The sequence below is a fragment of the Lontra canadensis genome, unplaced genomic scaffold (assembly GCF_010015895.1).
Source record: "Lontra canadensis isolate GAN:19392208 unplaced genomic scaffold, GSC_riverotter_1.0 scaffold1, whole genome shotgun sequence".
Classification (NCBI taxonomy): domain Eukaryota; kingdom Metazoa; phylum Chordata; class Mammalia; order Carnivora; family Mustelidae; genus Lontra; species Lontra canadensis.
The window spans coordinates 33,860,614-33,885,466 of NW_022630995.1; the positions used below are offsets into that span (position 1 = coordinate 33,860,614).

The 24,853-nt window shown below is 36.1% G+C and overlaps 1 protein-coding gene across 4 annotated transcripts in view; it reads right to left on the reverse strand.

The window, feature by feature from the left end:
* The window catches only part of NSUN7 (NOP2/Sun RNA methyltransferase family member 7), a 52,880-nt gene that overhangs the window by 9,501 nt on the left and 18,526 nt on the right, over nt 1-24,853 (reverse strand). For 2 of the 4 annotated variants that reach the window (XM_032852845.1, XM_032852869.1), the window contains exons 5-10: nt 24,188-24,340; nt 23,659-23,842; nt 21,851-22,061; nt 16,574-16,717; nt 12,733-12,834; nt 7,252-7,369 (exon numbers count right to left, since the gene is read on the reverse strand). In XM_032852845.1, coding sequence (XP_032708736.1) covers nt 7,252-7,369; nt 12,733-12,834; nt 16,574-16,717; nt 21,851-22,061; nt 23,659-23,842; nt 24,188-24,340 — 912 coding nt within the window. The remainder of the gene's footprint in view (nt 1-7,251; nt 7,370-12,732; nt 12,835-16,573; nt 16,718-21,850; nt 22,062-23,658; nt 23,843-24,187; nt 24,341-24,853) is intronic. The other 2 variants (XM_032852852.1, XM_032852861.1) reach the window with 2 other exon arrangements.

The following is a 24,853-nucleotide window of genomic DNA, read 5'->3' on the forward strand; positions in this document are numbered from 1 at the left end:
GAAGAAATCCAAATATATCACTAAAGAAAACCAGCAATCCATGAAAGAGAGAACAACAAGAAAAGACCAGAGAAAATCTTCAGAAACAACCACAAAACAAGCAATACAATGGCAATAAATACATATCTACCAATAATTACTTTGAATGTAAATGTACTAAATGCACCAATCAGAAGACGTAGGGTGACAGAATGGATAAAAAAACAAAACCCATCTGGATGCTGCCTATTAGAGAGTCATTTCAGACCTAAACACATCTGCAGACTGAGAGTGAGGAGATAGAGAAACATTTGTCATGTAAATGGTGTCAAAGAAAGGTTGAGTAGCAATACTTAGTTCAGACAAAATAGACTTTAAAACAAAGACTGTAACAACAAAGGAGGACACTATATAATTATCAAGGGGACAATCCAATAAGAGGTAACATTTATAAATGTATTTATGCACCCAACATGGGAGCACCCAAATGCATAAAACAGTTAATAACAAACTTAAAGAAACCAATTCATAATAATGTAATATTAGCAGCGACTTTAACACTCCACTCACATCAATGGAGAGATCATCTAAACAGAAAGTCAATAAGGAAACAATGGCTTTGAATGACACAATGGACCAGATGGACTAACAGAAATACTCCGAACAGTCCACTCTAAAACAGCAGAATACACATTCCTTTCAAGTGCACATGGAACGTTCTCCAGGCCACAGAACAGGCCTCAACAAATTCAAAAAGAATGAAGTAATACTGTACATCTTTTCTCAACACAGTGCTATGAAACTTCTTAGAAGTCAACCACAAGAAAAAATCTGGAAAGACCACAAATACAGGAGGTTAAATAACATGCTACTAAACAATAGATGGCTCATCTAAGAAATAAAAGAAAAAATTAAAAAAAAACATGAAAAGAAATAAAAATGAAAACACAATTGTTCAAAACCTTCAGGACCCAGCAAAAGCAGTTCTAAGAGGGAAGTTAATAGTAATACAGGCCTAACTCAAGAATCAGAAGAATCTTGGGGTGCCTGGGTGGCTCAGCGGTTAAGCCTCTGCCTTTGGCTCAGGTCATGATCTCAGGGTCCTGGGATGGAGCCCCACATCGGGCTCTCTGCTCAGCAGGGAGCCTGCTTCCCCCCATCTCTCTGTCTGCCTCTCTGCCTACTTGTGCTCTCTCTCTCTCTCTCTGTCAAATAAATAAAATCTTTTATAAGAGAATATTATGGAAAACTTTATGCCAACAAATTGGACAATGTGGGAGAAATGGATAAATTCCTAGAAACATATAATCTACCAAAATGGAAACAGGAAGAAATAGAAAATTTGAACAGACCAATTGCCAGCAAAGAAATTGAATCAGTAATCAAAAAGCTCCCATCAAACGAAAGTCCAGGACCAAGTAGTGTCCCACGGGAATTCTACCCAACATCTAAGAAGAGTTAATACCTATTCTTCTTAACCTATTTCAAAAAATACAAGAGGAAGGAAAACTTCCAAACTCATTCTACGAGGCCAGTGTTACCCTGATGCCAAAACCAAATAAAGATGTCACAGAAAGAGAGACCTAGAGGCCAGTATCGCTGAGGAATATAGATGCAAAAATTCTCAACAAAATACCAGCAAATCAAATCCAATAATATATCTTAAAAATTATTGATGATGATCAAGTGGGATTTATGCCTGGGTTGTAAGAGTGGTTCAGTGTTCCCAGATCAACCAGTGTGATACGTCACATCAAGATGAGAAAGGATAAGAACCGTATGATCATTTCAATAGATGCAGAAAAAGCATTTGAGGGGTCCCTGGGTCGTTCAGCTGGTTAAGCATCTGACTCTTGGTCTCAGTTCAGGTCTTGATCTCAGGGTTATAAGTTCAAGCCTCACACTGAAAAAGAAAAGAAAAGAAAAAGCATTTGCCAAATACAACATCCATTCATGATAAAAACCCTCAACAAGGCAGGTTTAGAGGGAACACACCTCAACATAATAAAGGCCATAAAAACCGAGAATCTTTTCCCCTAAAGTCAGAAATAAGACAAGGATGTACACTCTCACCACTTCTATTCAACATAGCACTAGAAGTTCTAGCCACAGCAATCAGACAACAACGACAACATAAAAGGCATCCAAATCAGCAAGGAAGAAGTAAAACCTTCACTATTTACAGATGACATACTACTATGTATAGAAAACCAACAAGACTACCAAAAAACTTCTAGAACTGATACATGAATTCAGTCAAGTCACAGGATACAAAATCAGTATACAGAAACCTGTTACATTTCTATACACCAGTAATGAAGCAGCAAAAAGAGAAACCAAGGAATTGATCCCATTTACAATTGCACCAAAAATAATGATGCCTCAGAATAAACCCAACCAAAGAGGTGAAAGAACTGTACTCTGAAAACTACAGAACCCTGACTGATAAAAGAAATTGAAGATGATACAAAGAAACGGAGAGATATACTCTGCTCATGGATTGGGAGAACAAATATTGTTAAAATATCTATACTACCCAAAGCATTCTACATGTTTAATGCAATTCCTATCAAAATACCAACAGCATTTTTCACAGAACTAGAACAAACAATCCCAAAATTTGTAGGGACCCACAAAAGACCCCAAACAGGTACAGCAATCTTGAAAAGGAAAAAGAAAAAAAAAAAAGCTAAGTTGGAGGCATCACAATTCCAGACTTCAAGCTCTATCACAAAGCTGTAGTTATCAAAACAGTATGGTACTGGCACAAAAACAGACACATAGGTCAATGGAACAGAATAGTAAATCCAGAAATAAACCCACAATTTTATGGACAATTTCTCTTTGGCAAAGCAGGAAAGAATAGCCAATGGGAAAAAAACAGTCTCTTCAACAAACGGTGTTGGGAAAACTGGACAGCAACATGCAAAAGAATGAAACCGGACCACTTTCTTACGCCAGACAGAAAAATAAATTCAAAATGGATTAAAGAACTAACTGGAGACCTTGAAACCATAAAAATCCTAGAAAAAAGTACAGGCATTAATTTCTCTGACATCAGGTGTAGCAAGTTTTTTCTAGATAGATCTCCTAAGTCAAGGAAAACAAAAGCAAAAACAAACTATAGGACTACATCAAAATAAAAGCCTCTGCACAGCAAAGGAGACAATCAACAAAACTAAAGGGCAGCCTGAGGAACGGGGAAAGATATATGCCAATGACATATTCATTAAAGGGTTAGCATCCAAGATTACACAAAGATCTTAAAAAACTCAACACCCTGAATCCAAATAATCCAATTTAAAAATGAGCAGAAAACATGTACAGATACTTCTCCAAAGAAAGCATCCAGATGGCCAGACACATGAAAGGATCCTCACCATCACTCATCATCAGGGAGATGCAAATCGAAACTACAATGAGACATCACCTCACAGAGGTCAGAATGGCTAAAAATCAACAACCCGGGAAACAAGGATTGGCGAGACCGCGGAGAAAAAAGAACACTTGTGCACTGTCGGAGGCAATGCAAACGGGTGCAGCCCGTGGAAAACAGTATGGAAGGTCCTCAAAAAGCTACAAATAGAACTTTCCTAGGATCCAGCAATTGCACTACTGGGTATTTACCCAAATAATACAAAAACACTAATTCCAAGAGGTACATACACCCCTCTTTTTATAGCAGCACTATTTACAATAGCCAAGGTATGGAAACAATCCAATTATCCCTTGCCTGAGGAATAGATAAAGAAGCTGTGGTACACACACACACAGGAATATTATTTGGCCTTAAAAAGACTGAAATCTCGCCATTTGCAATGAATGGATAGAGCTAGCGAGTATAATGCCAAATGAAGTAAGTCAGTGAAAGACAAATGCCATATGAATCCTATAGGTGGAATTCAAGAAACAAGACAAATAAGCAAAGGGGAAGAGAGAGGCAAGCCAAGAAACAGACTCTTAACTATAGAGAACAAACTGGTGGTTACTAGAGGGGGGGTGGTGGGGGGTGGGGGAAATAGGTGAAGGGGCTTATGAGTACCCTTATCATGAGGAGCACTGAGTAACGGGTAGAGTCATTGAATCACTCTATTGCACACCGGAAACTAATATAGCACCGTATGTTTATGATACTGGAATTAAAAGTTTTTAAATATTCAAAACATGAACAATCTAGAAAATATTTGTAATTCTTATGAAAACAGCTAATATCCCTAATATACAATGAGACATAGAAAAAGAAGAAAAAGATGAATAATGCAGTTGAAAAAGTGGTAAAGAACACAGGCAGACAGCTTAAAAATCAATAGCAATAGCCATAACAGTGAACATTCATTGAACAGTTGGGTGTCACGTGATGTTCCTGTGTTAATACATTCGATCCCCACCGAGGTAGGGAATATGGGAACCCATGTTACGGCCACTTCTTCTGCTCCTTTCACAGCCCCTTTCTCCCACAACAAAAGTCGGCACCTACCTCATCTGAGTGCACCGTCCTGGGCTGTTAAAATCTCTAGATGCTAAGCAAAACGACAACTCAAGACTGCGGCTCTCTTCTCCCACGGCAAAACAGAGTTTAGGTAAGAAGTTCTTTAAGGGCGTGCCAAACTCTTAACAAAACTCTGTTCTTGAACTAACTTCTTCCTTTCTTCCCCCCCCAACTTTCTCACTGCCTTCTTGCCTTCCCTCTCCTTCCTCTCCTTCCTTATTTCTATCTATCTTTGAATTATAATTTGAAGCAAATCACAGAAGCATATTAACATGTTTGTTTGAATTAAAGAATAAAGTCAGACTTCTCCTGACAAGGTCAGTCTGGTTTTAACAATGAGAACTACTTTTGTAAAACAGGTAACAAATTCAGCATTTTTCCATAAATTAAATAAGATAAACATGCAGATCCAAAGATTTAACAGAAATATATTTAAATCACATGCAATATAATATTCCAGAAATATTCTGCAACTATTTAAACATATGATGAAGAATATTAGATTTCAAATTTAAAATATAGAAAAAGATCACAGTTATTTAAAAAAAAGGTAGGGAATGAGGTGCCCTGGCGGTTCAGTCCATTAAGCATCTGTCTTCAGCTCAGGTCACAGTCTCAGGGTCCTGGAATCGAGCCCCGCATTGGTCTCCCTGCTCATGGGGAGTCTGCTTCCCCCTCTCCCTCTGTCTCTGTCCCTGACTAATGCTCTCTCTCTCTCTCTCTCTCAAATAAATACTTTTTTTAAATGGTAGGAAGTATTCGAACAAAAATGTTTGAAGACTACAACGCTGGAAACTGCAACATTACACTGGCCCGTCAGTAACTGGGAAAGTACCCAAACTCATACATGGAGAAATGGAAATTTAGTTTACAACTAGATCTCATCTTCTTCCCCTTCAGACTTGGTAAAGATCTAAAAGTCTGATAAAACCCAGCATGGGTGAAGCTTTGGGGAAATAGGTTGAAATAAGAGTGTATATTTTGGTAAGTAATTTGACAAGACCGATTACAACTTAAAACGTGCACAACCTTTGGTTCCTGAAAACCTGAAAAACCACATATTAAACTGTTAACAATGGTTATATCTAAGGGGGTGAAATTTGGAAAAATTCATTTTTTTCCAAGTTAGTATTTCTGTAATGTTTGAAGTTTTTACAGTATAGAACAAGGAAGAAAAAGCAGCGTAAACCTAAGCAGCGTAAACTTTACCATGATGGCTAAAGTCCAAAACTGAGCTGTTTTTGGAATATCAGAAGGAAATTTAAACACCAGATAGGTGACTAGATTGAATGGCATCTAATATTGCTTTCAAATGTAAATTCTACTATGTGGGGAATTAAGAAATGATTCTTAGAAGCCAGACACTGGGCTTCCCTAATCAATTCATAAGTTCTTTCAGCAGCATCCTTAGCAAGTAGTTAACCTCTTGTATAAATATACTCTCCAATTTTAGACCAAATCCCACATTATTCTGTCTTCATGTCTTTTAATATTACTTGTGTCTTTTATACCATATTATGGATTAATCATTTACCATGGCTTACCTGAAATAAAATCTAATGAAATAAAATGTTTCTCCATTTTTGCCACATTACAATCTTAGGAAACATCCCTAACAAGACAAGTCAAATCATTCATGTTGATGAATTTGTTTATATACCCGCAATAATTCTCTTTGCCACTAGATGGTGATTTAGCTAATGCTGTGCTGAGAAGCTCTTAGAACAGGAGATTGGCCATTAGGCACCAACAGGAGCTACTAAATTAGGAAGTCAAGTCAAGTAAGAAGAAGGGAAATACAAGTGTAATGAACATATCCACTTGTGAATGGCAAAGGAAAAAATATCAAGTCAAAAGGAGGGAGCAAACCATATGCATATTAAGGAACTTCTGTAAGAATTATGGGAAAATTCATGGGGCGCCTGGGTGGCTCAGTGGGTTAAAGCCTCTGCCTTCGGCTCAGGTCATGATCCCAGGATCCTGGGATTGAGCCCTGCATTGGGCTCTCTGCTCAGTGGGGAGCCCGCTTCCTCCTCTCTCTCTCTGCCTGCCTCTCTGCCTACTTGTGATCTCTGTCAAACAAATAAATAAAATCTTTAAAAAAAAAAAGAATTATGGGAAAATTCAGAACATGAGAAGTAAATAAAAAATAGATGTTTTAAAATACCTACTGTACAGTCTTGAAGAACTAATTGGGGCCATGTCTTTTTAGATCCACTCCTTATTTTGACATCTACAGTTCAGATGGAATATTCTCGTTCTGCCCTCTATCCATATTTTACTGCAGCATTGTACCCAAGAAGCTACTTGAATTATTTAGGCTATTTTTACCTCAGTCCTTTTGAGGGACAAAGGCTACAAGGGGCTAAGAAATGTGTTTTCAGATAATAAACATCCAATTAAATAATTTTCTCTCTCCTTCCTAAGGTTATTTTATATACTTATTTTTCTTATACTTTACTGAGGCATAAATGTATATAAAACTCAGGATATAAAATTTAGATCTAATTTATCCAAAAACCAACCGCCTCAAAGCCAAAATGCCTTTAGCTTGACTAACGATAACAACAGAAAGAACTGTTAGTACTACAAGGGAATACTCATGCCCAGACATTTGCAAAGGTTCTACAGAATCTACGTTATAGTCGTAAGAAGTTGGGTTATTTGGTCATGTTAAAGTGTAACAAAAAGGACGTGGAATGTCTTTATATAACTTAGAAAACCACAACCATTTACTCTCGGCAATATCTGATTGAGTTCCAAGTGATCCTTTCTTTTCTTACCTGTAAGGCTGTACTTTAATCCCAAGGTCTTGAAATTCTAGTGCTTTCTTCACGACAGCTTCGTTTTCTTCTGGGTAGACTGAACATGTGCAGTAAACGACTGCTTGAGCCTTAGTAACTATAAAGGAGGTGTAATTAATGATAATAATGACCCCACTAACAATTCTAAACAGATTTATGTTTCCAAACATCTACTTGATACTAATACCACATGGCTGTAATGGGAATGATTTCCATAAATGCTTGCATGACTCCCCTTTAAAGCACAGATTAGTAATGTAAGACTGTGGCCGAGAAGTAAAGTAAGTCTAATTGGATTGTGTGGAAATTGAAAATTCTTTTTTTTTCAAATTTTAATTTAAATTCTAGTTAGTTAACATACAGTGTGATATTAGTTTTCTGTGTAGAAATTAGTGATTCATCTCTTACATCCAATACCCAGTGCTCATCACAAGTGCCCTCCTTAATCCCCATCACCCATTTCATCCATCCCCCCACTTACCTCCCCCTCTAGAAACCCTCAGTTTGTTCTCTATAGTTAAGAGTCCACTTTCTGGTTTGCCTCTTTTTTTCTCTCCTATGTTCATCTGTTCTGTGTCTTAAATCCTATGTATAAGTGAAATCATATGGAATTTGTCTTTCTTTGAATGGCTTCACTTAGCATAATACTCTCTAGCTCCAACCACATTGTTGCAAACGGCAAGATTTCATTCCTTTTTGTGGCTGAGCAATATTCCATTGTATATACACACCCCATCTTCTTTATCCATTCATCAGTCAATGGACATTTGGGCTCTTTCCATAATTTGGCTATTGTTGATAATGCTGCTATGAACACTATGAACACTGGTGTGCATGTGTCTCTTCATATCAGTATTTTTTTATCCTTTGGGTAAATACCTAGTAGTACAATTGCTGGATCATAGGGTAGTTCTATTTTTGACTTTTCAAGGAACCTTTGTACTGTCTTCCAGAATGGCTGCACCAGTTTGCATTCCCACCAACAGTTATGAGGGTTCCCCTTTCTCAGCATCCTTGCCAATATCTGTTGTTTTTGTGTTGTTAATTTTAGCCATTCTGACAGGTGTGAGGTGATACCTCATTGTACTTTTGATTTGCATTTCCCTGCTGATGACTGATGTTGAGAATCTTTTCATGTGTCTGTTGGCCATCTGGATATCTTCTTTGGAAAAATGTCTATTCATGTCTTCTGCCATTTCGTAACTGGATTATTTGGTTTGGGGTGTTGAGTTTGACAAGTTCTTTACAGATTTTGGATACTAACCCTTTATTGGATATTTGTAAATATCTTCTCCCATTCCAGAGGTTGCCTTTTAGTTTTATTGATTGGTTACTTCACTGGGCAGAAGCTTTTTATCTTGATGAAGTCCCAAAAGTTTATTTTTGCTTTTGTTTCCCTTGACTCAAGGGCCCTATCTAGTAAGAAGTTGCTATGTCTAATGTAAAAGAGGTTACTGCCTGTGTTCTCATCTAGGATTTTGATTGTTTCTTATCTCATATGTAGGTCTTTCACCCATTTTGAATTTATTTTTGTGTATGGCATGAGAAAGTGGTCCAGTTTCATTCTTTTGCATGTTGCTGTCCAGTTTTCCCAACACCATTTGTTGAAGAGAGACTGTCTTTTTCCCATTGGATATTCTTTCCCGCTTTGTTGAAGATTAGTTCTGGGTCCATTTTGGGGTTTTCCATGCTGTTCCATGGGTCTATGTGTCTGTTTTTGTGCCAGTACCATACTGTCTTGATCATTACAGCTTTGTAGTATAACTTGAAGTCCAGAATTTTGATGCCTCAGCTTTGCTTTTTTAAGATTGCTTTTGTTTTTTGGGGTCTTTTGTGGTTCTGTACAATTTTAGGATTATTTGTTCTAATTCTATGAAAAATGATGGTGGTATCTTGATAGGAATTGCATTAAATGTGTAGATTGCTTTGCATAGTATAACATTTAAACAATATTTGTTCTCCTGATCTATGAACATGGAATATTTTCCCACTTCTTTGTATCATTTTCAATTTCATTCTCCAGTGTTTTACAGTTTTCAGAGAATAGGTCTTTCACCTCTTTGGTTGGTTTATTTCTATGTGTCTTATGGTTTTTGGTACAGTTGTATATGATATAAATTCCTTGATTTCTCTTTTTGCTGCTTCATTATTGGTGTACAGAAATGCAACACATCTCTGTCCATTGATTTTGTATCTTGTGACTTTACTGAATTTGTGTTATTGGTTCTAGTAATTTTTTAGTGGAGTCTTTGTGTTATCCAAATAGAGTATCATGTGACCTGCAAATAGTGAAAGTTTGACGTTTTTCTTGCTAATTTTGGTGCCTTTTATTTTTTTGGTTATCCGATGCTAAGCTAGGACTTCCAGTACTATGTTAAGTAACAGGAGTGAGAGTGGGCATCCCTGTCTTGTTACTGACCGTAGAGGAAAAGTTCTCATTTTTTTCCCCATTAAGGATGATATTAGCTGTGGGTTTTTCATATATGGCCTTTTTTTTTTTAAGATTTAATTTATTTATTTGTCAGAGAGAGAGAGAGAGCCCAGACAGTGTGGCAGGCAGAGAGAGAAGGAGAAGCAGACTCCCTGCTGAGCAGGGAGCCCGATGTGGGACTCGATATATATGGCTTTTATTATGTTGAGGTCATGTTCCCTCTATCCCTACTCTGTTGAGGTTTTTTTAATCATGAATGCATGTTGTATTTTGTCAAATCCTTTTTTTTTGCATCTATTGAGAGGATCATGTGGTTCTTATTGTTTCTTTTATTAACGTGGTATATCATGTTGATTGATTTACTGATGTTGAACCACACTTGCAACCCAGTAATAAATCTCACTTGATCGTGAATAATTCTTCTAATGTATTGTTGGATTTGGCTTGCTAATATTTTATTGAGAATTTTTGCATCCATGTTCATCAGGAATATTGGCCTGTGGGGCCTTTGTCTGGTTTTGGAATCAAGGTAATACAGCCTTGTAGAATGGGTTTGAAAGTCTTCTTTCCATTTCTATTTTTTGTAATAGTTGGAGAAGAATAGGTATTAACTCTTTAATGTTTGGAAGAATTTCCTGGGAAGCCATCCGGCCCTGGGCTTTTGTTTGCTGGGAGAGTTTTTGTTTTGTTTAAGACTTTTTTATTTATTTGAGAGAGAGAGAGAGAGAGAGAGTGTGTGTGTGTGTGTGTGTGTGTGTGTAGGGAGGCAGAGGGAGAAGGGGAGAATTTTTAAGCAGACTTTCCACTGAGCACAGAGCCTGATGAGGGCTCAGTCCCAGGACCCTGAGATCATGACCTGAGTCAAAATCGAGAGTCAGATGCTTAACCAACTGAGCCACCTAGGCACCCCTGTTGGGAGGTTTTTGATTACTGATTTCATTTTTTTGCTGGTTATCAGTCTGTTCAAGTTTTCTATTTCTTCCTGTTTCAGTTTTGGTAATTTATATGTTTCTAGGAATTTATCCATTTCTTCTGGGTTGTCCAAAATGTTGGTATAATGTTTTTCATAATATTCTCTTACAATTGTATTTCTGTGGTGTTGGTTTTTATTTCTCCTCTCTCATTTGTGATTTTATTTATTTGGGTCCTTTCTTCTTTCTTTTTGATAAGTCTGAGTAGGGGTTTATCGATTTTATTGTTTTCAAAGAACAGGCTGCTGGTTTCATCGATCCATCTGGAAACTGGACGCTCCAGCAATGTGACCAAGCCAGTTACAGACAAGCAATACTTGACAGCACCATGAGCTTGATCCTCCTGGCATTCTCCCACAAGCCATATCACAGAACTAGTTTAAAGGACTCTAGAAACAGACTTAGGTATGGATTCCAATTCTTTGCTTAACTGCTGTATGAACCTGGCAAATTTAGTTAAATTCTCAGATTCTTCTTCTGTAAAATGAGATACTACTACTACTGGCACTCACTCATTTATTCACACATTATCAAACACCTACTCCATGTTAAGCACTAGTCTAGGCACCCAAGATACACAGACAAAGATCGCTGTCCGTGGGGAGCTCCTTTCCCATGCTTTATTGACATGATAAGACACAAATAGTTAAATCAGATAGTATCTTTAGGAGGTGATAAGTGCTTAGAGAAAAAGTAGGGATGGAGGATAGTTTCAGGAGATGATACTGTAATTTTAAATAAAGTAATTCGAGAAAGCATCAAAAAATTATTTACCAACCTTCTAATCTTCCAACCAACTTATTTCATAGATATTCATATATATGTATTCAGGTTCAAATTAATGTTTATTAGTAGCATCAACTAAAAGGGCAGACCTGCTCTGGGCTATGTGTCTTATTTCTACCTCATCTATGTTCTACCTTCATGTACTGAATTATCTATACCTGTATATTTATCTTTGAGCCTTTGGAGATCGGATTTATTCACACTCATATCCCTATTATCCAGCCTAACCCAGAGTTCACACTTGATAAACATGCCCTGAATTAATAATAGTTTATGTCATTTCTCAGAGACTTCTCAATTTCCCATATCCATATCCATTTGAGGGCAATGCTCCTCCAAACCTAAATGGTACTTAAATCTAAATGGAATGATTGAAACAACAAAATAAATACCTAAAGAGCTTAGTTACTCAGAATTCAAATCAAGAAATCTAGGCTTTGTTTGTAATTGCATTTCTCTATTCTCTGTTTAGTATTAAGAGATGTAAGAGTTTGATTAAAATTTGGATGGTAGAATAGTTATTATGGGCAGGCACAATGACAACAGAAAAATCACATCAAGTAAGAAGCCAAAGGAAACAAAATGGTTCCATAATGGATGTATGTAATTATTTTACTGCAGCATGAAGAAATTGTTTATTATGCTTGCTAACCTATGCTACAAATGATAGCACAGAACCTATTTTTATTTATTTATTTTTTATTTATTTTTTTTTAAGATTTTATTTATTTGTCAGAGAGAATGAGCACAGGCAGAGGCAGAGGGAGAAGCAGGCTCCCTGCTGAGCAAGGAGCCCGATGTGGGACTCCATCCCAGGACGCTGGGATCATGACCTAAGCCGAAGGCAGCTGCTTAACCAACTGAGCCACCCAGGTGTCCCCAGAATCTATTTTTAAAAGGCAGACTGAGGGGTGTCTGGGTGGCTCAGTGGGTTAAAGCCTCTGCCTTCAGCTCAGGTCATGGTCCCAGAGTCCTGGGATTGAGCCCTGCATCGGGCTCTCTGCTCAGTTGGGGAGCCTGCTTCCCCCTCTCTCTGTTTCTGCCTGCCTCTCTGCCTACTTGTGATCTCTGTCAAATAAATAAAATCTTAAAAAAAATAAATAAAAGGCCGACTGAATTGGGTAAAAATAAATATTCTGGTATTAGAAGGCACTAATTTTGGAAAATTCACGTATGATTCACAACTTATTGTCCAACTGTAATAGATAAATGAAGTATTAATGTTTCTAAGATTTACAACATATTTTAAGATTGCACTGATGATGAACTTACATTTCATTGCATGTATGAGCTGTTCGTATTGCTGTTGAGCAAGAATGTGAAGTTTATCTTCTGATGTGCCTCCTTGAGAGAAATCTTTAAGTAAACCTGTATCTAAAAGCAAATAAATCCTTTAAAATACATCTCTATTGGGTGTTGTTCATATATTGCTATACTCACATAGTTTAATTTTTAAATCATTTTTCCTATTAGAGTTTTCATGGAAAATATTTATTAAAACCACATAAATAGTATTATAAACATGCTGAGTTAAAATTAAAAAGCTAAATAAAGGTAATTTTGCTTAGTTTTAATATTGTTTTTCTTCTCCAAGTTCTTATGAGACAGTAATCCTACTAGCCAACAAAGTCATTTAGGTACAGAAGAGAGAATGCTGTAATTCTGGAAACTAACAGAGGAAAAGAAAAGAGATTTATTTCCAAGGCAGAAAGGTGATGAGCTATAGTTAGATTTGAGTAGGAAAAGACACAAAAGGATACAGTTAACAACATTAACTTAGCAAAGAAATTTTGGAAGAAAAAAATTAAGAGAAGTGAATATATGTCTTCATAGATTAAGAAAGAAGTCAAGAAACTCTTAAAGAAAACTTTAGGAAATTTTTTAAACTGAGTTCCTTGATATTAACTAAGATATATTGAATACTGTTTTATATACACTATTTTATCAACCCCCCTTTTTAAAAATGCTTTTTACTTATTTATTTGAAAGAGAGTGAGAGCGAGAGGGCATGAGCACGAGCTAGGGTGGTGGGGGGGAGGGCCAGAGGGAGAGGGAGAAGCAGATTCCCTTCATGGACTGAGTCACCCAGGGGCCCCTACTACCCCCTTTACTACCCCTTTAAACATGAAGAAAACTGTTCAAACATATATTAAACCACTTATCTAAGGTCACATAACTACTAGGTGTAGAACCATGATTCTGGCTCAGAAATCTGACCAGGGAGTCCAAACCTCTAACTTCTGTTTATTCTGCCTCTCAGTAGCTCCCTGGAGTGAGAATCAATTATTTCTGCCATAATTGGCTGTTCTCCTTTCCAGCACTATCGCTAAAGGTTAATTAAACTCCATTTCTTCCCAATTTAGCTTTACACTTCACATTTTTCTATCTCTATTCACCACTTCTTAGAGGACCATTTACACATTATTGTACTATAAAACCATATCAATTTACCTCTTTCACCCCATTTTAATGAAATTCCAAGTTGTTAGCAAAGAGCAATTTCATATACTCCTCATTGGTTCAAATATTTTTCAATGTTAAAATGTCTTTCAAACTAATACACGATTTCTCCCTTGTACCTCATATCTAAGTCTTTTGGGTTCATCCTCACTAGTTTTATTACTAATATTTATACCTTGGGCACTAGGTCAGCAGCTCTTTATTACCTCCTCAGAGGAAACCCTCCTTTTCCCCCAGGTTTGTGGAAGGCAGCTTCTTGGCTTATCCTGTTGTCTCTTGATCAAAGTTTTCACAAGGTTGCTAAAACTTAGGAAACTTTTTTCACTTTCTGCCTTTCCATCACTGGTGGTCCCTTTGGGCTTTCCCAGCCCACCCTCCCGGCTCCAACCAGCCTTTAGTTTCTTTTTACCTATGGTTAGTGTCCCCCCCCCCCCCCAACCCCTCCCCCGGCATTCCCACTTCAAGAGGGCCCAGTGTAAGGCCAGAGTCTCTCAGTTGGAAGCTCTAGATCTCTTGACCGCGAGGTTTATTATAGGTACAGCTGTTTCTTCCCCTCCTTCCCCAGTGTCCACTAATTGTTATTTATTTCCCAGTTAATGTAGGGAGAGTCTCAGGTCACCATTCTCCCATCTGAGTTGGTTATTCTGTTTTACTGTTGCTGGGAAGAAAGTTTCCGTAACATGTCAAAATTCCTTGCGCAACAGTGTAAGCCCAGTTACACATGGTGCAGTATCGCGGAATGCGCTAACTCACCTGAATTTAACCCCAGCTTCTCTGTTGACTAGCTACGTGACCTTAGGCAACTTGTGAGATTTCTCTGAGTCTTGTCCCCCCCCCCCACACACACACAATAGAGATAATCAAACAACACTATCCTCAAAAAGTGATTGTAGATATTAAGTGATAGCGCATGCGTACCACCTAGAATATTGACTGGCACATAGTTGTGTGCAATAAATACTAGTTTCTGTCCCTGCAGTTTTCTCATTTTTGATTCTGTCCTTGGAGAAACAGAAAATAGGTGCTCACTCTACACTGAATGTTGGTGAAACGTCTTCGTTATCTAACATTCCAGGTAATCTTATCTAACCAGGGCTTTCAAGGTGAACGGATTAGAGTAAGGATCCATTTCAGTTAATGCACAGCAAATACACTCGGATTAAAAAAGTGACTCGCAGCGTCAGCCTCGGAATCAGAGCTGTTGTGTTCGGATCTGGGCTCTGACACTAGTTGAACGGCTCCGGGAGGCTTCAACCTGTGAGCCTCAGAGTCCGGACTGGTAAAATGTAGAAAACCAGAGTTCAGTATCTGTGGTTTTCCTTTCCGCAGTTTCAGTTACTGAAGGCCAGCCTCGGTCCCGGAAGCAGAAGATCCTTTTTCTCCCAATCTACAGAAGGTCAATAGTAACCCAACGCTACATCACGGTGCTTACGTAACTCAGCTCGCTTCGTCTCGACACATGGACATTTTGGCATCGCTCATCATCCCAAGAAGGGTGAGTACAGTACAAGAAGATATTTTGAAAGAGAAACCACATTTCTGTGACTTTTATTTCAAAATATTGTTATACTTCCTCCATTTTATAATTATTCATCTCTTACTGTGCCCGATTTATAAATTGAACTTTATCATTGGTGCAAAGATATAGGGAAAAACACACTACATATAGGGTTCCGTACTGCACATGGTTTTAGGGATCCACTGGGGGTCTTGGAATGAATTTTCATAGATAATGGGGGACTAATGTAAATGATTCACAGAGCTCTTGTGAGGACTTGATAAAATAGTCAAAACAAAATGCTTGGTTCACTGTCTTATATACAAGTGCTCAATAAATGGCAGTGTTAAATAATATTTTATGATTTATTAAATAAGCAAATAAAATATTCCTAGAATATTTAATCTGAGGTATTCATATCATAAAACATACATACTGGGGGTTAAAGAAGTCTTGAGTTTGAAATAATGTGATAATGATTTAATTAGGACCATTTTAGAACAGTCTGTAGGGTCTGGCTGATCTACATTTGAATTCTAGCTCTGTTACTAACTAGAACCTGTGTGACCTTATACAAATGAATTAAGCTTTATGAGTCTCAGTTTTTTCATCTAAAATGCTGATAAATTTTAATGCCTATATCTTGAGTTCTGGTATATACCAGAATAGCATAGTGGCCAACATCTGTTCTGATGGCCTACATCATTCCAATTATTAGAAATTTTTAATATTCCCCTTGTGCATATCACAAAGGATTACTATAAAGATTAACTGAGACAATTAATGTAAAGTACTGTATTTTAAAAAATATTTTATTTATTTATTTAGTTGAGAGAGTGAGTGCAAGCAGGGGGAGGAGCAGAGGGAAAGAGAGAGGGAAAGAAGCAGACTACACCCCTAGTGCAGAGCCCAACGTGGGGCTCCATCCCAGGACCCTGAGATCATGACCTGAGCCGAAATAAAAAATCAGCCACTTAACCGACTGATCTACTTAGGTGACCTGTAAAGTACTTTATACATTGTAAGTGCTCTATACATGATAGCTATTCATTAATCAGATATATTTAATGTGTCCTTTTAATGATTTTAAATAACTTTATTTTTGAAATTATCAACAAGTTTCAATAATTAATAAATTAAAAAATTTTAAAGTACCTTCATGTTCATTTAGTATAAATTCCACTGGATTACTAACACCCAATCCTGAACAACGAGGTAGCAGCAGAATCACTTTAACTTTCTGTAATCTATGATCCTTTGATTCAATGTTAAGAAATCTCTCATGAAGTATTTCAATATCTTGGAGGAAAAAACAAAAAATTAATGTAAAAACATTAATTAAAAATCTTAATACAGTATGTAACTAGATTGATTATTGTTCATTTTTAAATCCTCAACATCACAAAAAAATCATCTTAACATAGTCAGAAAAGAGAGCTATTGTTCTCTGATAACTTCCTAAAGTTAAAACATGAATTCTCTTTCTCCTTCACTTGAGGGAACAATTTTGAGATTTAAATACTTCTACATAAAATGTCGTTTCATTTTTCATCGTGAACTCCAGGCTCTTTCAAAATAGTGTGATGTAGTGGAGGGAAATGGGATTTGGGGGCAGAAATACCCAAGTGTGACTCCCAACTCCACTGTTTACTAGCTTTGTGACTTAATCTCTCTGAATCTCCATTTCCTTATATTCATAAAATGGGATAATAATGCCTGCTTCATCTAGGTGTGGTGAAGACTGAGATAAAGCAATTTAGTATGGGCCTGGTACATAGTAAATGCTCAGTATTGGTTATTTCCCTTTGCCATTTGTAATCTCCATTTATGTTATCTTCCCCAGTGAAAAATGAATGTCAGTAGCATTTATGAGGGAGTCTAAAGTCCCTTAAGGACTTGGTAATTAAGTTTAAGAAAGTCTGCCCTCCCTCAGAGTATAGTGGTCTGTGCCCCTATCTTCAGGCCACCCCTCCACTTCTGCAGTGGCTCCCACTCCCCTCACCTGCTGAGGAGTCCCCCTGAACCTGCTCACCCACCCCCTTTCTCTTGTCTGATCACCGTGTTTGTCTTCCTATTCTGTCTGTTTTGAAATTGTTGTTGTTTTTCTAATCAGTGGACCTTTTCCTTTTCTCCCGTTTTTAACTTTCTGTCAGAAAAATTCAAACATATATAAAAACAGACAAAAAACTGTAATAAAGTCTCAAGTACGCACCATGGAGATGCGACAGTGAACCATTCCTGCCCATTTCTGTCTCATCTAGATCTCTACCCACTTCCACCCACCCACATGATTTGAATCTATAAATATTTCACCATCTATCTCTAAAAGATAAGAGCTCCTTTAAAAATACAACCACACAGATTAAAAAATAATAATTCCTTATTATCATTGAATAATAAAACCATCCAATTATACGTTAAATTTCCCAATAGTCTCACACATGTCAAAAATTTTTTACAGTTTGTTTGAATCTGGATTTTAATAAGATGCATACATCACAATTAACTGCTAGGCCTTATTTTAAATTTCTTTTTGATAGGTTCCCTTTCCGTTTTTTCTTACAATTTATTTCCTAATGAAACATGGTTATTTGTACTACGAAGAGCTTTCCACAGTCTGGATTTCGCTAATTGCTTCCCTAGAGTGTACTTTTAACATGTTCCTGTCTTCTGTGCTTCCTATGACTTAGTAGCTGGATCTCTAGAAGCTTAATTAGATTCAGTTTTTTCTTTCTTTCTTTCTTCCCTTTTTGGGGGGGAGGATAGAAAGGGGAAAAAACTACTTCACAAGTCACATAATATTCATCCATTAAGTCGTCTTTTCAGCACTAGCAAAGGGGTTGCAAAATAGTCACAGTTCGGTCTGTCATCCTTTTTTCACTTATTAGTTGGAAGACTTCTAAAAGGAGAAACTTCCTTTCCTCTACTGCGTGGTTACCTAATGGTTCCTACTCTCTCTTGTTAACTAGGTAAAAATTCAGGTGGGCGATTGGAAGTAAAATGCTGGGTCACAGTATGTACTTATTCAAGTTTTAGTGATTAATGCTAGTTTTCTAGAGTGTTTGTACAAGTTTACAATCCCACCAGCTGTATTTGAGTATTACCAATACTCTTTACCTTGCCAGTACCTGGTACTGACAGTCTTTTTTTTTTTTTTAAAGTAGGCTCCATGCTCAGTGTAGAGCCCAACACAGGGCTTTAACTCACTACCCTGAGGTCAAGACCTGAGCTGAGATCAAGAGTCAGATGCTTAACCAACTGAGCCATCCAAGCACCCTCCCAATCTTTTAAATTTTAATCATTCTGTGGACATGTGGTGATTTTAATTGCATTTCCCTCGTTAGTAATCAGATTGACTACTTTTACCTAAGTTTTTTTGGCATCTGGACATCCTGTTTTGTGAAATGACTGGTCATGTCTCTTGCACATTTTCCAATTGGGCTGTCTTTTTATTGTTAATTTGTAAGAACTCTTTATACCCTGTGGATGAAACTTCACCAGTTTATATACTCCCTCTCTACAGTTCGCATTTGCACTCTATTCATGTACAGAAGTTTTAAATTTTTTAAAAGTTTACTATAGTCCGGCTTATCAATCTTTTCCTTTATGGTTAGTGCTTTGTGTGTTCTGTTTAAGAAATCTCTACCAATCACAGTCATTAAGTGTTTTTCCTATAATAAATTCTAGGAGATTCTCGATTTGTGTTGATGGTGTGTAAAGTATGGATGGGTTTCACTTTTTCTAGCACCATTTACTGAAAAAAACATCTCAGTACTCTGCAGTGTCATGTGGATTGAACTGAACCCATACAGATCAACTTAGAAAGTTCATCTCAATGACATTGAGTCTTTCAGTTCATAAACATGATCTTTTTTTTTTTTTTTACTTAGGTCTTCTGTCTTTCAGTAATGGTCCATAGTTCTACGAGGAGGTCTTACACGCCTTTTATGAGAAGTACTTCTAAATGGGTATGGTTTTGGATACTATTGTAAAAGGTATCTGCCTCATTTTCAAACTTTTGATATTGGTATGCAGAAATTGGTTTGTATATCATCTTGTATCTAGCAGCCTTGCAACAATCATCTGTGAAATCTATAGTTTAGTTATATTTGAGATTATATTATTAAGTACATACTTCTTTCATACTGTTTCATTTTCCTGATGAACATGTTATATTTCTAGTAATGTTTCTTGACTTAAATCTACTTTGTCAATAGCTCTTTTGTTAGCATATATAATGTATATCTTTTTCTGTGCTTCCAAGTTTTTTTTTATATCCTTTTATGTAAGGGTCTCTCTTATAAATAGCATATAGTTGATCTTTAAAATCTAATATTGGCATTCTTTGTCTTTTACTTCAAGTATTAGTCATGCATATGTAATGTGTTTACATATATATTTTTTAAAGCTTAATCTACCTACTTGCTTTCTATTTGTCTTACCTTTTCTATGGTAATATGGTATTCCAACTCCATATTCTATTTTCCACCCCCTCCTAGATATTAGTTAAACGTTCTTTTATAATTTGTTTATTCACTACCCCAATTATAACACATGCCACTACATAATAGTTTACTACATTTACCATTTCTTGGACAAAACAAAGATGATATAAAGCATTAATTCCATTTCCTTCTCTCTAAGTTATGTACCATTGTTGTAATTTAATTATTTATAACATATTTTAATGCCACCTTAGTTTATAATCCCACAAAACATTAGATTATAATTAGTTTACTTACCTTTTCCATTGTTTTTCATTTATTCCAGCATCTACAACTTTCTGTATAAGAAAATATTCCTTCTACTCAAAAAATATTCCTTAGTATATCCTCCATTGTGTCTGCTGTTGACAAACTCAGATTTCATTTCTCTAAGAATATCTTTTTTCAAAGGAAATTTCTGCTGAGTTTAGAAATCTCCTTGGTAGTTTCTTTCTACACTATGCAGATATTAATAGTTTTTTGGTTTCAGTTATTTCTGTTGAAAAGTTAGTTTTTAGTTTTGTTGCTGTTCCATTAAAGGTAATCTATATTACCACCTAGGCTGCTTTGTCTTTGGTTTTCAGCAGTTATGCCATAATGTACCTAATATTTTTCTATATATTTATTCTTACTGGAGTTCATAGAGCTTCTTGAATCTATGGTGCTTAATTTATTTCACCTATTTTTGAAAAATTCCCAGCCTTAATTTCAAATATTGTTTCTTCTCAATTATTTTTCTCTTCTCTTTCTGTGTTCTGAATCACAGCATGTGGAAGAGTACTGGATCATTGAGTCTCATGTTTGTTTTATGATCTTTTCCATATTACTAATCCTTTTGTCTCCCTTTGCTTCAGTCTGGATATTTTCTTGTGGCTAACTTATTCTTTCTTTAGCTCTGTCTAACCTACTGTTAAATTTTTTACTTCTTAATTTCACATGTTGTATTTTTTAGTTCTAGAATTTTCTTTTGATTTAAAAGAATTATAGTTTCCAGTTCTCTACAGAAATTCTACAACTTGACATTTCGTCTCTTCAGCATACTAATCATCGTTATTTTAAAGTCCACATCTGATATCTCCAGTATCTGGACCATCCGTGGGTTTGCTCCTATTGTAGCATTTTTCTCTTTATATCAGTCTTATTTTTTCTTCTTGTTCGCCTTTTGTTGTTGTTGTTGTTTTTAAATTGAGTGCCAGACATTGTATTTGAAAAAATTTAGGAGATAATATGAAATTTAGGATGATGTTATTTTCTTCCAGAGAATTTACTTTTGCTTCTGATAGGCAGTTAAATCTGGGCAGTAATAATCCCAGATCACCTTAATCCAAATGGGAATGAGATGACTGGAATTTGGCTTCAGTTTGTTAGACAACTGATCACTATCCAGCATACTTCTCTCTCCAAGTGAAACCCTAGGTATTTACCTGTCTACCTCTCCAGGTCAAGTTCTGAATTCTACTTTTTGTCTCCCTATGAACCTGTCAAAAGTTTTGCTTAGTTTTTCAGCCTCAACGAATCTCTTAATAAAATGTTATCTTTAGTCACAGCATGAGCCAATGAAGAAGATTTTGAAAATAAGAAGCCTAAGGGACGTAGCCTCTAGTCCTAGATATTAACACTGTCAAGCACTCCTTTAGATGTGTTCTTATTTATTAAAGGATGGTAATTTCTACTACCTTCTTTAGCTAATTATTGTTTAATTTCAAATTATACAGTAGCTAATGCCAAGCAATATACCAAGTGCCAATATATTCATTAATTTAAACTACAGTCGTATAATCAATGTTAAATAATGAGAAGTGCTTGGTGTAATATGAACTAGGGAATATTTGAAGAACATAGTATATACAGAGTTTTTGTAATACAAAAAATAACAAATTCAAACATTTTTGACATTTCAAAATTTTGCAGAACCTTAATCACCAAAAAAATAAATATTTATACATACTTTTACATCCCATTTTTGTAAAAAGGTTCTTCAGGTCAGGATCCTTAGCTTGTGATTTTACTCCACACACAAATATTTTTGAGGTATTATTATTTGTTAAGACTGACATATGGGCAACTGTGTACCATGAACCTGTATTAACCATTAAGATATCATCATCCATATTTAATAAAGCCTTTACAGAATGGACAGCGAGACTTCGAGATTTGTCCTACAAGATAATAACATGATTACAATTTTAAATGGTTTGACTAGAAGCATGAACTGACTTTTTTTTGCTTAAATAAAAAAAAAAAAGGTACTGGGTAGAACTCCTGAGATACCTAATCCATTTGGATTTAAAACATCTTAATATATGTTAGAAGACAAAATTAACAAAAATAACTGATGGAAACAAAGACCTTAACTTTGCTTAACCTAAATTATGAATGTTATCATTTCACTTTCATATAGTGTTAAGACACTGTCAAAAATCCCCAAAATGTGATTAATACGTTAGTGATGTCCTACTATAGCATCCATTCTTTTTTTTTTTTTTTAAAGATTTTTTATTTATTTGTCAGAGAGAGAGGGAGAGAGAGCAAGCACAGGCAGACAGAATGGCAGGCAGAGGCAGAGGGAGAAGCAGGCTCCCTGCAGAGCAAGGAGCCCAATGCGGGACTCGATCCCAGGACGCCGAGATCATGACCTGAGCCGAAGGCAGCTGCTTAACCAACTGAGCCACCCAGGCGTCCCTATAGCATCCATTCTTACCCCTTCATGAAAAACTCAATCATCAGTTACTGCCATTATTTCTTCCCATTACACTGTCATTTAAATCACTGCTAACTCATAGATATTAAAAGTTAGATGGTTGACAAGCTTATAAAAGGGGTCTAGACAAATGGGTTTCTGCACTTGATCTCAGGGCTCAATACGGTATGACTATAAGATAAGGCCAAGAGATTCTACCCAAGAATATGAGTGCTGTGAAAGAATAAACCTTAGAGGACAAAGGTAAATCTGAGGCAAGAGTTGGAATCTAAGGACATAAAAATTAATAAAACCTAATTTATTGGACCATTTATTTTTCATTCTACTGAAACACCATTATACCTCACATTCTCTTCCTGTATTGTTAGTCATTATACACCTCTTAAAAATCAATGCTGTAAGGCCATATTAAGGAGGTAATGGGAAAGTATTACATGTTGCATTTTCAAATTCAGGATGGTACTAGCATCTTTCCCAGAAACGGAAGGTAGAAAAGGTACCATTGCACTTTTTTTTTTTTCAATGCTCCACTGGAAGAGAAAAATACAGCCTTTCAGCTTCCAGCAGTACAAGTATCCCCATCTATAGAGTCTGCGAAGGAGAACATGTTCTTTATAACTGCGCATGGGACAAAGATGCTGAAGTACATAGGAACACTGTTTGTAAGGGTACTAATTTTATTCAATAAAATAGCCAAGAATTAGGTTTATAAATCTTCTTGATAATCTATAAAAATATAATCAGTTTGTTGAGTTTTATTTTTATTTTTTTTTAATTTTATTTTTGCAGTGTTCCAAGTTTCATTGTTTATGCACCACACCCAGTGCTCCATGCAATATATGCCCTCCTTAATACCCACCACCAGGCTCACCTGACCCTCCACGCCCCCCAAAACCCTCAGTTTGTTTCTCAGTGTTCACAATCTCTCATGGTTTGTCCCCCTTCCAATTTCCCCCAACTCACTTCTCTCCTTCTCCCAATGTTAGGTTTTATTTTTAAGTGGATTCTTTGAGTAAGTAGGATTATTGAGAACCACAATGAAAGTAAATATTTACCTGAAATATAAGTTTATAATCTTTGAAAAGATCTGTATTTAGAAGATCATTTTTGAGATGAGATGGAAAAATTAAGACATCATAGCAATGTTGGTCCACAGCAAAGACTTTCTCATCAATATGCAATACAGAGTTGACTTTGTTATAGCCTTTTTTCTTCAAACTATAATAAACGTCTTCAGGACTGTAAATATGCAATATTAAGTTGTAATTAAAAATATATTAAAAATGCATTTAACACTAGCACTTTTTCCTAAAATAAATATAAATATCACTGCATATATTGCATTTAATGGAACTTACAATTTCAGCCAATGATAAGTTAAACGATAATTAAAGACAGAAAAATTAACATATTTATGTAATTACCTTTGGTAATTTGGTGATAAGATTGTGAACTAACTACAGTTCCCCATCACTCCCCTAGATGTGCCCTACCCACCCATTAAAAAGATAATATTTCTTATCACATTATTTTGAAAGGCTAGCAAACTGAAATGTGAATAAACAATTTGATTAAAACTCTTACCTGATTTTACAAGTATTTATCCAAGCATAAAGTGGCAAAGTAGAGGCCCTTAGTTCCTGGTTCCTAACAGTTTCTGGAAGAATGTGGTATATTGAAAGAGCATCATGTTTGATTCGGCATCTTGCCAAAGCTGCAGCCAATTTCGTCTTAAAACTAGAAACAGAAAATCCATTCTTGGTGACTACTGCATTGAAGACAAGACTACCAATTTTCCTCTAGAAAAATTCACAAATTAGATTTAGAATTCTAACAAACTTCTATAATTCTGCTTCAAATTTTCATAGTATAAATTATTTGAAAATAGAAATCCAATAATGCGGCTTCTTCTTTTCAGTTTTTGCTGCCCCTGTGTAGATACATGTCTCTCCAGATATTTATATCAGTTGCTGACTGAAAGAAATTTTATGTAGTGAAAGAGGTGTGGAATTTAGTTAGACAAATTTGAAGTTAAATTCAGTTTCTGTCGCTTACTAGCTGTGTGATCTCAAGTATATTAATGAATCTCTTTTCTCAGCCTGTTTTCTCATCTATAGAATGTGGTCGACTTAACTTGCTGTTAATGCGGTGATTACCAACCATGTGTGCAAAATACTTAGCACAATTCCTGGCACATGGCACTCACTCACTATAGGCTAGTTATTATCATAGTTGCCAATAGTCTAGTCT